We start from the raw sequence: 13,897 nt of genomic DNA, 5'->3' as shown, positions 1-13,897 counted from the left end.
AAATACTCACAATAAAACTCCAGCAGGGCTGCTTTATATTTACCTGTGTGTCTTTATGACACTGTTGTAGTGTATCAGTTCTCTCTGCTCAGGTGCCTTTACTGTTATGTTGTGTTCTGTTATCAATTGATTATATCTGAGATTTTATTAAATGTTCCACACCTTATATCACTGTCACCTGGCTGTTTAATCACATTTCAAAACACACACACAATAAGACAATAAAGTGAGCCTAATCTGTTTTTTTATAAGACTATATTTTTCTAATCCTGTCTTTCTTGGTTAAAGAAACGTTCCTTTTTTTTAATTTGATGGCTCCATTTTCTTTGGTGTTAAATATTGGAAAATATCAAATTTAACTACATAACAATTAGCAAATACACAGAATTGCTTTGTGTGTGGTGGTGATTTTATCCTTTGTGTTTAGCGTTCAACAAACAATAAATAAAGAAATAAAGAAAAAGAAAGATTTTCTATAATAATGTTGAAATCATACAAATCATTTTTGTTAAACGTATAGGAATTTTTCAAGACAATGAAAAGTCAAAATGCCGAAACCCGGGATCGAACCAGGGACCTTTAGATCTTCAGTCTAACGCTCTCCCAACTGAGCTATTTCGGCTACGAAGACCCCCTCTGGACTGAAGCCATAATTTTTGGTCAGTGAACACCATTGCACACCAATATCATTACCAAATCCACACTTCATCTTCATTTTTGAAAGAAGATGCATACTTCTATTTTTGAATTAGGTAAACATGAATTTATAAGTCCTACTACACCTTCAAGAGAACTTCACCTTTACGGTTGTGTCATACTCTTGTGGGCAGGATCTTGTGGAGATCTGGTTAAAAATGGCTGCCACTCCAACTCGGACAGTTTATAGACAACGGTAGGTTTAGGTTTTTACAGAAGATCTTTTCAATACTTACCACTTCTTTGTAGGGAGCCAACATCAACAAGTAGGACATTCAATCCACACGGGCTTTGTATTTCCATACAGACATGATCTAAACACAAACAAATATTCATGCTTTTTACTCAATCTTCATAACCTCTTCTTTTTTTTTGCAGCCAGTGGTTTCTGAACACTTGAAAAACTGGTCACCTGTAGATCTTGACTTGTGTTGTGAATTCGGTTTTCTGTAACTGTTAGGAGCAGATGAGCTCTGCCAGTGATTTAAAAGCGAATAACTTATCCACCTACTAACTATGCCATCATAATACAGTAAATTATACATATCACCATATCTTTTCACTAAATTCAAGATCATCATGCCAATTTAAATAATATTTTAATACAAAAACGACTCTCAATGGTCTATTGCTGAGTTTTACAGTAATTATTCTAATATTAGTTACCTCACATTAATGTCTGTATTATTTTCAAAAGCAGTCAGTCTGTCGCTATTGGTGACCGGTTTTGTTTGGTAAACTCTGGTCACCATAAACAAAGGCAATAGAATCTCCCAATAGTGAACTTCTATCGCCCTCTTCAGGAAAAACAAGGGTCGAACTTAAATGTTACAGTTTTACTCAGAGTTTAACACAAGAGGCCGCTCTTCCATAAGGTTTAAACTTTAAAGCAGACCTCAGAAACGAGCTACATTGAATAAATTCCTATCGTAAATTAATAATTGTTAAGGTTCATTTTGTCACCATACTTCATGCTCAAGAAAAAAAATCTACTAGACAAGATATCTGATAATTCAGATTGTTGCACAAAGTATTAGTCTATTTCAAGTGAAGCTTTGTCTGCGTACCATACACAGCAGACAGAGATGAGAAATTATTGTCTGGGTTTTTTTTGTTGCAAAAACCAGAAATGGGTTCCGTTGTCTTGAATGTGTTATTTGAATGGTTAACACAAAATCAAGATATTTTCACACCTTATTCTGCAATATAAAAAACATCATTGATTTTAGCTGTTACTTGGACTACAGAGGTTGTTCATCATGACAAACAGGTAAACTTATCTAAATGCTTTCACAGCCTCATTGTGTTTACAATCATACTATTGCAAATTAATTTAAACTTTAAATGACAAATGTTTTTAATTAAAGAGCTGTTGGAAGCTGAGTTGTCATGTAAAGTCATGCAAGCGTGGTGTAGCTTGTTATAGCCAACATTTACATTTTTCTTCTTTACTTAGGCTTCAAAGTGCATATAAAGTTTATTTGTAAAAATTATTATTATTATGAACAAAATGTGTTAAGAATCATTCTTTTTTGGTCACAGAGCCTGCAATAATTCAAAAACCAATGAATAAATCCTGTTGGGTTTTTGGTCAAGGGAACCAGAGTAATCATAAATTCCTTTTTGGTAAAAATTATGTTATCATCACTGCAATGCTCTATTTGATATCTATTGTTTAGAATATAAATGCAAAATCTTAGTGTCAAATCAAACTGAAAATCTTTCAAAAACACTACATTTTAAAAGGTGCATACTTGAAAGACGTAAAAATAAAAAAAAGCTTGTACGAACTGCAGAGTGCAGACCTTTCACTTTGTACTAAAAAAGAAAAAATGACATTTATAGCATACTTTATTAGGTTGCTACTTTAGCAGTGTCTATATAATGGTCACATTAATTACTCAAATAAATAAATATATTTACAGGGCTCCCACACCTTGATGAGCTTCAAATTCAAGGACTTTCAAGGTCCAGTACCCTCAAATTCAAGGACTTAATGTGTGGAGACATTTCAAATGAGAGCAAGGTAACATTGTGTTATCTTGTAAGATACATTGTTACAGTTTTAAGATGTGGGTGTGGGCAGGGTGGGGGCTGGGGTTTGGTTTGTTGGTGGTTAAAGTAATGCAATGACCATACAATTATCCATACATAAAATACTGTTATGCACATTGATCATAAACGCAGCTAAAAAGCTTTCTACCAGTGGGCCTCCTTTACAACAGTTTAAACGTAGCCATAGGAGAAAAACAAAATGCGGACTTGGCAACCCTGCATTCAACACGAGCTGCAGGAGTCAGATTTGACTGAATCACAGGATGAGTAGAGAGAGAAGTCTTATTCAGAAGAGATTTATTACTCTGGGTATTGTTAACTGCTCCGGCGAAAATGCACGAAAAATATGCAATATTAGAATGTTTGCAGGGAGCGGGCGGGACTGGACGAAGAAAAAAAAAAAAAAAAAAAAAAAAAATTCACGGGAGCGGGCAATAATGGTCAGAAATTCAGTGGCAGCGGGATTAAGAAAACAGTCCCTTGCAGCGCTCGAATACAAAAACGCACTGGCGACTGTAGAAAGAAAAAGCCGAATTCCTGACATTTTGGGCGATTCAGAAATCTCAGCCACACAAAGTACCTCAAATGCTAAACACTTAACGTTACGAGTAAATGCACGTAATTTATGTAAATCAAGCAAGCTTCTATGAATAGGCCGAGAATATAACAAACTAACACATAAGCGTACCAGAGGGAATAATATGGATTTTTTTCCAAAAAACTTCTCGCACAAAATAAATTCAAGCACTTTCAAGGACCTACATCAATACATGTTTATTTTCAAAAACCTTCCAGGGCCTTGAAAAAAAAACAATTTTCAGATTCACAAACTTTCAAGGATTTCAAGGACCCGTGGGAACCCTGTATTTAAAAATTAAAAAATCTATTTTTATTTTACAAATATTCGTATATAAATTAAAACTGAACGTCCCTGGGTGGGCTCGAACCACCAACCTTTCGGTTAACAGCCGAACGCGCTAACCGATTGCGCCACAGAGACCTCGTGGTTGTATTGCCTGGCCTGTTTCCTGAAGAAGAAACACGTTTCCTGTCTGAAAATCTGCATCACAAACAAATCACACATTAGGAAGACATTGTCACAAAGGAAATTTCTGAAGTTTACCAAAAGGTATCGCCTGTCCACAGACCTTCAGGAGACCGCTGTCAATATGCAACACTGGAAATCATGAATTCCTTCAAAATCAACCATTGGTCAATATTAAATGGCTTAGTGCATGTTTTCTTTTTTTTACTAAAAGAGGTATTGTTGCTTTATAAAACAGCAAATCACAGCTGCCAGTAATCACAGACTACTAATCAAATCAAAGCCATACAAAAAAAAAAACAACAAAAAAAAAAGTCTTAAACGATTAAAATTTTGTAATGTTTTTAAATCAATGAATAAAAAACAAAAAACCGTATGACATTTTTTTTCATATTAATAAAAAAAAAAAAAGTATTTTAATAAATAACAGTAGTTGTAGTTACTCCGAGCTTGACACTAGATGTCGCTCTTTAATAATGAATGCAGAGTAAAATCACGCCATTACGTGGAGTGCAACATTTTTAATACATCGGTTTGAGATGTGCAACCAGGGCCAAAAGGAAAATACTCGCCAAGCGCCAAATGAGAGTAAAAATCAGCGTGGGCGAGTCCATGTAACAGGGTCAGTCGCCATTTGGCAGGGTACAACTTTTACGAAATCATTACAATGCAATGAAGTGAAAACAACAGCCAGTTTTTAACAAGATTTGCCGTTTCTGACACAAGCGAATAAAAATAATATTTTCCGAAGACAATATCATCGTGATTATGGTTCTGTCAGAAGCGACGAAAGCGAATCAAATAATAGGATTCACACGGACTGATAAGATCAGAGCAGTGATGGCCAGCTTGTCCCTAAACACGGTTCTAAACGCTTTTACCTAAAAAGATATTGCTGCATCATCTCAGATTAACTTTTCCCTTCTTTATAACCCGAGAATGCACCGACACAAACTGGGGTTAAGCCACCTAAACACCGCAGTAAATTATAGTTTGAAAGGCTGTGCGTTCGGCTGTACACAGACGCTGATCCGCTTCAGACAGCGCATCAGTAGCGCTTCAACAGACTAAAACACACAATTATGTCTAAATACACGGTTTTGGCGAGTTACCTTGTAAACGTGATCTTAAAGGAGTTTTAACGTCTTAAATGACCACAAAGAGTTAGGAGAAAATCAGATGCGTGTTAAATCTGCATCATGTACATTCATGTTTAAAAGAGACAGCGCTGATTTTAAAGTGAAACCTGCTGAAGTCTGATTGAAGTAAAAGCAAAGAACAAAAGAGAAACCCATGGATTGTTCTAGCTGCTTATTAACTTTTATAGCTTGAATAAAGATTTATTTGCATATATAATAAAGTTCATGTGAAGATTTTTTTTTAAATCACTTAAAGCTGCAGTAGGTAACTTTTGTAAAAATGTATTTTTTTCATATTTGTTAAACCTGTCATTATGTCCTGACAGTAGAATATGAGACGGATAATATGTGAAAAAAAATCAAGCTCCTCTGGCTCCTCCCAGTGGTCCTATTGCCACTTGCAGAAATACACCACGCCCAGAAACAACCAATCAGAGCTGCGGTCCGTAACTTTTTTTTTTTTTCAAAATTTACTAAAATGTATATAATAAGAGAGTACACCATGAATCCATTTACCAAACCGTGTTTTTAGCGTGTCCTGAATCACTAGGGTACCCCTATAATAAGTGTTTATATTCTAACTATTTTAGATTGCTTCGGCTAGGTACCGCGGCTAGGTACCAATTTTTAATAGGGAAAATTGAGGGAAAATGCACCAGCAGGACAAAAACATTGTAAATATGTCAAGTCATTGTATTATTAATAACTGCCAGTTTCATGGTCGTTAAAAAATAAAAAATTGGCCGTTAAAATTTTATCATGCCACCGGCAATTGGCAGGTGTGGCAAAATGTTTTTAGGCCCTAAAAATAATAATAAAAACAACATTCCTAACCAAATATTTTGTTGCTTTTTTTCACTGCATATCATGCCCGTTTAAGCCTAATGCATGTTGCATGACTGCCTTGCTGCCCAACATACATGCTATCGATAGATAATTGTGCATTACCGCACACGGTGTACTGCAGATAGTGGACATCTTTATTAGGCTTAGGATGGGTTGCACCAATAAGGATTAAATCTAAAATAAATCAAGGTTTATGTAATAAACTCTGTTGCACCAAACTTTTAACCTTATTTTAAAATAAGCAGGTTTACGTTTAAACCATCATCTTGATCCTGGTTTAATATATATTTAAGATAGATTAACTTTAATCATGTTGCACCATAACTTTTATCTCAGATTTAAATCTGTGCTAGGGTTTCATTTTAAATTTACAGGTGAGGAGGTATAATAAAAATAAAGTGCACCTGGTTACAATCATGTGGCTGATTAAACGCAAAAAAAAATAGAAAGGCACGTAGTGATGTCTCCAAGAGGTGTTAATTACAAATAAAAATTAAGATTAAAGTACATTGAGCCAGCGGGTTTTGAGGGTCTTGGCAGCCTGTATTAAACTTGTGTCTGCTATCGAGTCCAGGATGTGAATCAGTCTCTCATCTCGGTGCGTCTCGGCATACCACAAACAAAACAGAAATATTTAATGGCAGCAGTGATGCTGAAGTGTGTGCCAGTGTGGGCAGCGCTGTCACGAACGGAGGTCCGCAAATCATGCCAGGTGTTTTCTCTTATCCCAGTTATTTTGTCATAAGATACACTCCATTAATTGATACTATAAATATATTTCCAAGATTATGAAATCCATATGCACTGCCTAAATGTATTCATTGCTTGATCAGCCATTTGAATAACGGTAGTTTATTAAAACGGCAGATATTTTACAAGTTTATTTCCGTTATTGACATGAGCAATACATGGGGGGATGGGGGATTAAGTTATAACATATATGTTATAACATATATATATATATATATATATATATATATATATATATATCTCATATTGTTAGTGACAAGTACACATTGCCAACACGTGTCAGATACCTTAAAGGGATAGTTCACCCAAAAATGAAAATTCTATCATCGTTTACTCACCCTCAAGTTGTTCCAAACCTGTATGAGTTTCTTTATTCTGTTGAACACAAAGGAAGATATTTGGAAGAATGACAGAATCAAACATATCTCGGTCCACATTGACTTCCATAGTAGGAAAAAATATATACTATGGGAGTCAATGGGGACCGAGATATGTTTGGTTACAAACATTCTTCCAAATATCTTCCTTTGTGTTCAGCAGAACAAAGAAACTCATACAAGTTTGGAACAACTTGAGGGTGAGTAAACGATGATAGAATTTTCATTTTTGGGTGAACTATCCCTTTAAAGACATTGCTATTGCTACATTGCTATGCCATTGCTACGCTTTCTACGCTATGACTGCTCCACAGACTTCTTGTTGCAAATTTTGCTCACATACACACACAAACCTGGACACACACACTCAAACTCACAAACTTACTGACACACTCAAACATTCAAAAAGACTCACACACACACAGACTCAGACACACACACACACACAAACCTGGAGATTGAGGTGGACAAAAACCAACACACACCAACCTGAACCTGGAGATAATAATAATAACATAATGTCTAGTGATATATATCAACCTACCAACGTCCGTTGCCATGATTTTTGGAATGACTGATTGCGAGAGGAAAAAAATGACGTTTTAGTCGCATAACATCAGTTAATGGAAACGCCGTCATTTCGCAATAGTTGTTTATCGATATTTAGAAAAAAAAAAAATTTCATTGGGGGTAAATGTGCTTAAGTATAAACTTAAATCAATATTCCTTTAGAATAACAGACGATGCGTTTTTGGCAAAAGTGGCCAAGACCATTAACCGCAGACCTTTGTGATTGCATTCATTAATGTGCACAGACATTGCTAGTGAATCGTCGTAAGGCGCATCAGCAATGTCTGAATAAATGTTGCTGTGTTAATGCAAGATGAATTACTCAAAATAAAAGCATCAAAACAAAAGCTTTCGTCCCTGGGTGGGCTTGAACCACCAACCTTTCGGTTAACAGCCGAACGCGCTAACCGATTGCGCCACAGAGACCTATGGCTCCAGCCTGAACGATTCATCTAAGTACCACCATTTTTCACCCTGGAAAATCTCTTATGAATTTGTGAAATCACATACCTTGTATCCATACATACCACTGATTCTAGCAGGAGTCTGGCGGGCTCGCCTTTATATAGTTCACAAATGGTTATGGGTATTACCTGTAAACAAGCATAGAGAAAATCATTTATTTTCCATTTATAAAACATGGCTTCCCAGATCCACAGTGAGTACTGGTTGTATGTACTTTCCAACCACACCATCTTAAGATTTCTTGCCAAACGTTGGGAAATAATTACACAGAACCCAAATGTTAATTTCAGCAATTCATTCGATTTATCATTAAATAATGGTTTACGTCACGCCACCACGTGGCATGTAACGTGTATGGTTTAGTTAAGAGGTGTTGAAAACTAAACTTTGGTTTATCAGCGTTGTAGATGTTATTTATATATGCACTGTGTGCTTGGGCACTTTCGCTTTGAGAATGGTTAGCAATATTTTTAATCTGGATCCTTTAGATCGGTCGTGGGACACATGTCTCATGTTGCCCAGCAACACTGCCCCATGTATCATATCATCGGGAATCCAGGCGAGACACAGGGCCCAGGACCGATCTAAAGGATCCAGATTAAACATATTGCTAACCATTCTCAAAGAGAAAGTGCCCAAGCAACATTGCTCAAAACAAGTTGCCCGGCAAAATTGCTCAACAATGTGTCCCGTGTATCATCAGCCTCTCTCTCTCTCTCAGTAACCGACAAAACCCGTTGACTCGACCAGCGGGGTCCGGGTGGAGGTGAAAAGTGCTTTATATAAAAAGGCGTTGGCGGGGCGGCAGTTTGGAAACAATTATAATTTTGCAATTCCCTTTAGCCATTTTCCTTTTGGGTAGTGGCGAACAAATTACAAAATCCCGCTTTAAAAGTATGAGCAAAAGTTTTTAACACGGTTTAAAAAACGATAGCAGGACACAGTGAATGTATTCCTTTATTTAGTTTCACGCTTTTTTTTTTTTTTTGCACTTACTAAAACATTTTGCATGCCCTCCTCTGCAGATCTGTCATGCAGATCGTGTTCGCGGCCCCATGTAACGTTAACGGTCTTGGATCATTTCCGCGCTGGGCCGCCATTACAACATGTTAATTGTCCTTGCTGGGTCGTGATTACAATCAAACAATAATAATCTACATTAATAGCAATGTTCACGTGATATTCTTTGTTATGGCTCGATACATTGTTTACTACGGTATTTTAGTCTTAAATCCGCCAATTGCGCAACAGTTCTCTCAAGCGGTAGTTCTCGTCACACAACTCACCGCTGCAGCAACATCAAGGAATATGTCTGTAAAATCGATTGGTTTACTTGGTTATTATACAATAATCTCCTTACCTCACGAATTACCTGCTGTTTTGTAGAGCTGGGAAAAATGTAAATGTGTTGCTTTTGTCTCTAGCAGCTCACCTACGGCTTTCTAAGTTAACGGTTGAGAGGAGGCGTCGTCTGATTGGCTGCCTCTTTATGGAAAACGTGATTCGATTGGCTACAAAATTAACTCATTAAAAACGCTTAAGGTGGATAGATTTATGGATTTTCAGCTGTTTATAGTATGATTTGAATATTTTCTGCAATAGCACAACAAAAAATAAGATATGCTAATGTTTTGCAACTCCCTGAAATATTATATAATTGCATGTTTGAAATAGGCAATGCTATTCCTTCTGTTTAATTGTTCATATTGTTAACTTTATCAATAAAAACAGAAAAATAAAATATAAATAACATTGTTTATTGTCATTTGATGCAAGAATGCAGTATACTTGGCTCTTGATAATTTTCTACAGTAGTTATAAATCCAGAATGAAAACATGTTTTAGAACAAAACATCAAAGCAGTATCTTCTTATTTTACAAAAATAAACCAAACTTTAGTACATTCAGGAAATGTCCTAGCAGTATTATGACTTTGCACAACTTTCAAGTTTATGTAGGTTTAAACATTGACAAATTACAACACTGAACATTTAAGATAGTACATATACTACCCATACAGTAAACATACTTCAAGTTTTAAACATTGAAGTTAAGCTACAAAAACAGACCAAAAACAACTTCTGGGCACTTTACCGTTGTTATAATTTTTATACATATGCACATGTTCCTCTTTTATTATTCCCAACTTTCAGTGATTTTCTAGTTAAACATCTTGCTCAGCCTTTGACCGAGTTTACAGTCCAAGTCCTTTAATCTGGAGTTCACTTGTTTCAGAGCAGTGCGAGCTGATGCAGAATCAGGCTGGAGCTCCAAAATCTTTCCAAAGGCCATGCGAGATTCCTCCAGTTCGCCCAGCTGCAGGCAAGCTTGCCCAAGCCGGTACCAGGCCTTAGTGCTCTTTGGGTTCAGCTCAGTGGCCTTGATACTGCTGTCTCTGGACTTACCAAGCTGGCCTAACTTGAGTTGGCATAAAGAAAGATTGCAGTGAAGTTCTGCTTTTACAGTTTTGTACTCCTCTTCAGTTGGAATGGAGACATCATCACTTTCTGCCTGCTCATTTTCTTTATCAAAGCATGGTGTCAAAGCTGCATCATCATCATCATCCTCTCCATCCACACCTTCTTTAAAGCCAGTGGACGAGGCGTTTCTTCTTGTTTTGCCATTTATAGTTATTGCCAGTTTCACTGCTCTGCAGTAGCAGTCTGTCGCACCCCAGATATCTCCATTCCCAAACCGCTGACCCCCCCTTTGCTTGTGAGACAGCACCCAAGACCATTTCTCTCCGGGTGTCATCTGCCAAGACTCCTGCCCAGGGGTTAAAGAGTGAAGCTGGAGTATAAACCAGTCAGACTGCTGAGACGATCCCTGCTCTGTTGTATTTTCAGTCTGGGTACCATTAGCATCACTGACTGCTGTTTTAGAGTTCTTTGCATTCCAGGCACTTACTGTAAACTGCACCAAAAAAAAAAAAAATTTAAGAATAAGATGTTATTCCCATGATAACCATACAGTGCTGGTAAATTAGTAACAAAATGTAGTTCTTTACTGAACACATTATAGGTTGAAGCTTGTAGTCAGTAACGTAATCTATTACATTTAATAATCTGTCTACTGTTTTATTACTTTTACATTGTTTTGACCTAACTCGTTTAATACATTGATTTGAGTATAATCTTGAACCACATAGATATAAACATGCAAAGAGAAGCGTGAAGTTTTTTAAACATTATATTAAGTCAAGTTTTCTGTGTAATTACAGCTGTTTGACTAGTGTGTATGTGTGCAATTCCACAAAACTGGAAAACTTTCTTAATATATACAGTACCAGTCAAAAGTTTTTGGACAGTGGCATTTTTCATGTTCTTTAAAGAAGTCTCTTCTGCTCATCTATCCTGCATTTATTTGATCCAAAGTACAGCAAAAACAGTTAAATATTTTTACTATTTAAAAGAACTGTTTTCTTTTTGTATGTATTTTAAAATGAAATTTATTTCTGTGATTTCAAAGCCAAATTTTTAGCATTATTACTCCAGTCACATGATCTTCAGAAATCATGTTCTGATTTGCTGCTCAAAAAACATTTATTATTATTATTATTATTATTATGTTAAATACAATTGAGTAGAATTTTAGAAAGTTCAGAAGAACATAATTTATCTGAAATAGAAATCTTTTGTAACATTAACATTTTGGATCTTCATCATCTCTTTTGATCAATTTAAATCATCTTTGCTAAATAAAAGTATTAATTTCTATAATTTCTTCCTTACATAAATTATACTTATACTGAAAAAATATATATTTTTTTTAAATGTTTTAAATATTGATATAGACAATAACAATAATAAAAGTTTATTGAACAGCAAATCAGCATATTATAATGATTTCTGAAGGATCACGTGACACTGAGGACTGAAGTAATGATGCTCAAAATTAAGATTTGATCACAGGAATAAATCAGATTATCAAATATTTTCAAATTGAAAGCAGTTATTTAAAATAGTAATACTATCAAACATATCCAGGTTTGGTGAGCAGAAGATAATTCTTTAAAAGACATGAATAGTTAAAAAAAACTTTTTAATTTTTTAAGAAAAGATAGATAGATAATAGAAAATAAAATAAAATAAAATAATATAGATAGATAATAGATTAGAAAATAATATAAAGATTTTGATTTAGGGTGAAAAATTTCATTTGATTTAATAATTCATTTAATAAACAGTTAAATACTTTTAAAATTCTCCAGGTCCAAACCTGCTTCCGGAGGGCCACCGTCCTGTAAAGTTTAGCTTTAACTTGCCCCAACACACCTACCTGGATATTTCTAATAAACCAGGACAGTGGGAACCCAGACAATTGTTAAAAGAATCGCTTCGACTAGCTGTGTCAGGTTGGATTGAGCTAAACTCTGCAGCACAGTGGCCGTCCAGGAGCAGGATTGGACACCCCAGGTCTAAGTCTGTATTTTAGCTTTGCCCTCACCTCACACATCTCTCCAGCCCTCATCCCTTCCAGGCAGCCCTCTGTAATGTCACACTGCCCTTCGCCCATGCGCAACAAGCACCACTCATCCAGCGGGAGCTGCAGCACAGAGTCCTGCGAGCGGGGGTGAGAGGTAACCTGCTCGCTAGAATCAACTCTGGCTGTTGATTCCTGCTCTTGAGAAGCAGTATGTTGTGTTTCTCCTTCTGTAACAGTACTTCGCCGCACCTTGACCTTACACAGTGAGCCCAGCATCGGTGTGATGTCCCCTCGTTTTCTTTCTCCAAGCCACCTTCGGCGCACCTCCCACAGACCCCCGGGACACGCGGAGACCCACGATGTCTCACCTGGAACTGGAGCAGGCACTTGGACTGTTGCCATGATGATGGGGTTTAAAAGACCTGAACATAACAACGAAAACAATTAAACCCAGACTACATGGGTGGTGCCTATCAATGGACCTGTTAGCACTGTGATGCAAAGTCTTCATTTTAAACCTAGCGCATCTAAGTTATAGCTTTAGATTGCATGCGTTTTTAAAACAGAAAACCTTTGCAATGACATCTCACAGTTATTATATCACACATTTGTGAATCCGTCTACCTACTTTTGGTGCTCGTTGTCGCGGTCAGAGTCTCTTCTTCTACAGCAAATATCTTACAATGAAGGTCTTCCATCGCCCTCTAAAGGTGCGGCATGAGAAGTTTACATTTGTACTCGTGAGTTTGGTTTAACCCTCTTATAGCTATGCGAAGTTTGCTTTAATGAAGATTCAGTATGCCCTTGTACAATCATGACTAATTAACGATATGCATACTCTAGAGTACAAAGAAGGATATATTAGTGTATGGAAAGATAAATGTGCCAAAGCTTAAAATTATAAACCAATGCTTTTGAGGACGAATTCTCTCTGAAAGAGTAGGCCTACAGACGACAGCTTTATCAATGGAAACTAGCGAATATTATCAACAGACTTTTCTGATATAGTTTTTTAAACCTATATTTAAAAGAAAATGTAATCTACATTGAGTTTCATATATAAAATGAAAATCTATATTTAATGAGACCACACGACCTCTATAAAATAAACTAAATGTAATAAATTAGGGTGAGAATATATATCTAGTAGTTAACAATAATTCTAAATGATTTTTGACTGCACATTTCTATTATTACAGTGTACATTTTTATTTGCAGTCTGTAGTAGCATTAAAATGAAAAAGCAAATAAAACTAATATACTTTTTCAAGACAAAGATTGTTTGAAAATGCAATGAATAATGTGTCACTTTATGTGTCACTAAAAGATAACTAGTGGTATCAGATTGTAATACCATGTAATTTAATACAGCATTATACATCCCATGGCACTGAATGATTGCCACTCGTGGTATTTACATATAAATACAAAGCACTTCAAAGAATATAATTCTTTTTTGCGAGTGTTTGAACTGGGCTTGGTAATGAGTCTCGTTCATGGCACAAGAATGTCAGAATAGCCTTTAAGTC

General features: G+C 36.1%; 1 protein-coding gene and 3 non-coding genes across 4 annotated transcripts; all 4 read right to left on the bottom strand.

The window, feature by feature from the left end:
• Window positions 1-549: 549 nt before the first annotated feature.
• On the bottom strand, window positions 550-622 carry trnaf-gaa (transfer RNA phenylalanine (anticodon GAA)). Its single transcript has one exon. It is a non-coding gene; the product is annotated as a tRNA-Phe (tRNA).
• Window positions 623-3,677: 3,055 nt separating this feature from the next.
• On the bottom strand, window positions 3,678-3,751 carry trnan-guu (transfer RNA asparagine (anticodon GUU)). The gene has a single exon. It is a non-coding gene; the product is annotated as a tRNA-Asn (tRNA).
• Window positions 3,752-7,830: 4,079 nt separating this feature from the next.
• On the bottom strand, window positions 7,831-7,904 carry trnan-guu (transfer RNA asparagine (anticodon GUU)). The gene has a single exon. It is a non-coding gene; the product is annotated as a tRNA-Asn (tRNA).
• Window positions 7,905-9,684: 1,780 nt separating this feature from the next.
• On the bottom strand, window positions 9,685-12,983 carry fkbpl (FKBP prolyl isomerase like). The gene is made up of 2 exons (XM_059527025.1): window positions 12,390-12,983; window positions 9,685-10,856 (listed from the first exon to the last, which is right to left on the bottom strand). Exons 1-2 carry the CDS (start codon window positions 12,768-12,770, stop codon window positions 10,104-10,106), a joined length of 1,134 nt encoding a protein of 377 aa, XP_059383008.1. The 5' UTR covers window positions 12,771-12,983; the 3' UTR covers window positions 9,685-10,103.
• Window positions 12,984-13,897: the final 914 nt, after the last annotated feature.

Source organism: Carassius carassius, chromosome 37, assembly GCF_963082965.1.
Source record: "Carassius carassius chromosome 37, fCarCar2.1, whole genome shotgun sequence".
Lineage (NCBI taxonomy): Eukaryota > Metazoa > Chordata > Actinopteri > Cypriniformes > Cyprinidae > Carassius > Carassius carassius.
Note: the sequence above shows the minus strand (reverse complement) of the source record. Positions and strands in the feature narration are given on the sequence as shown.

Coding starts and splice junctions, on each gene's coding strand:
- fkbpl (XM_059527025.1), bottom strand. CDS start 12,770: ATGGCAACAGTCCAAGTGCCTGCTCCAGTTCCAGGTGAGACATCGTGG. Junction 10,857..12,389: donor GGGCTGGAGAGATGTGTGAG/GTGAGGGCAAAG, acceptor TTTTTGGTGCAG/TTTACAGTAAGTGCCTGGAA.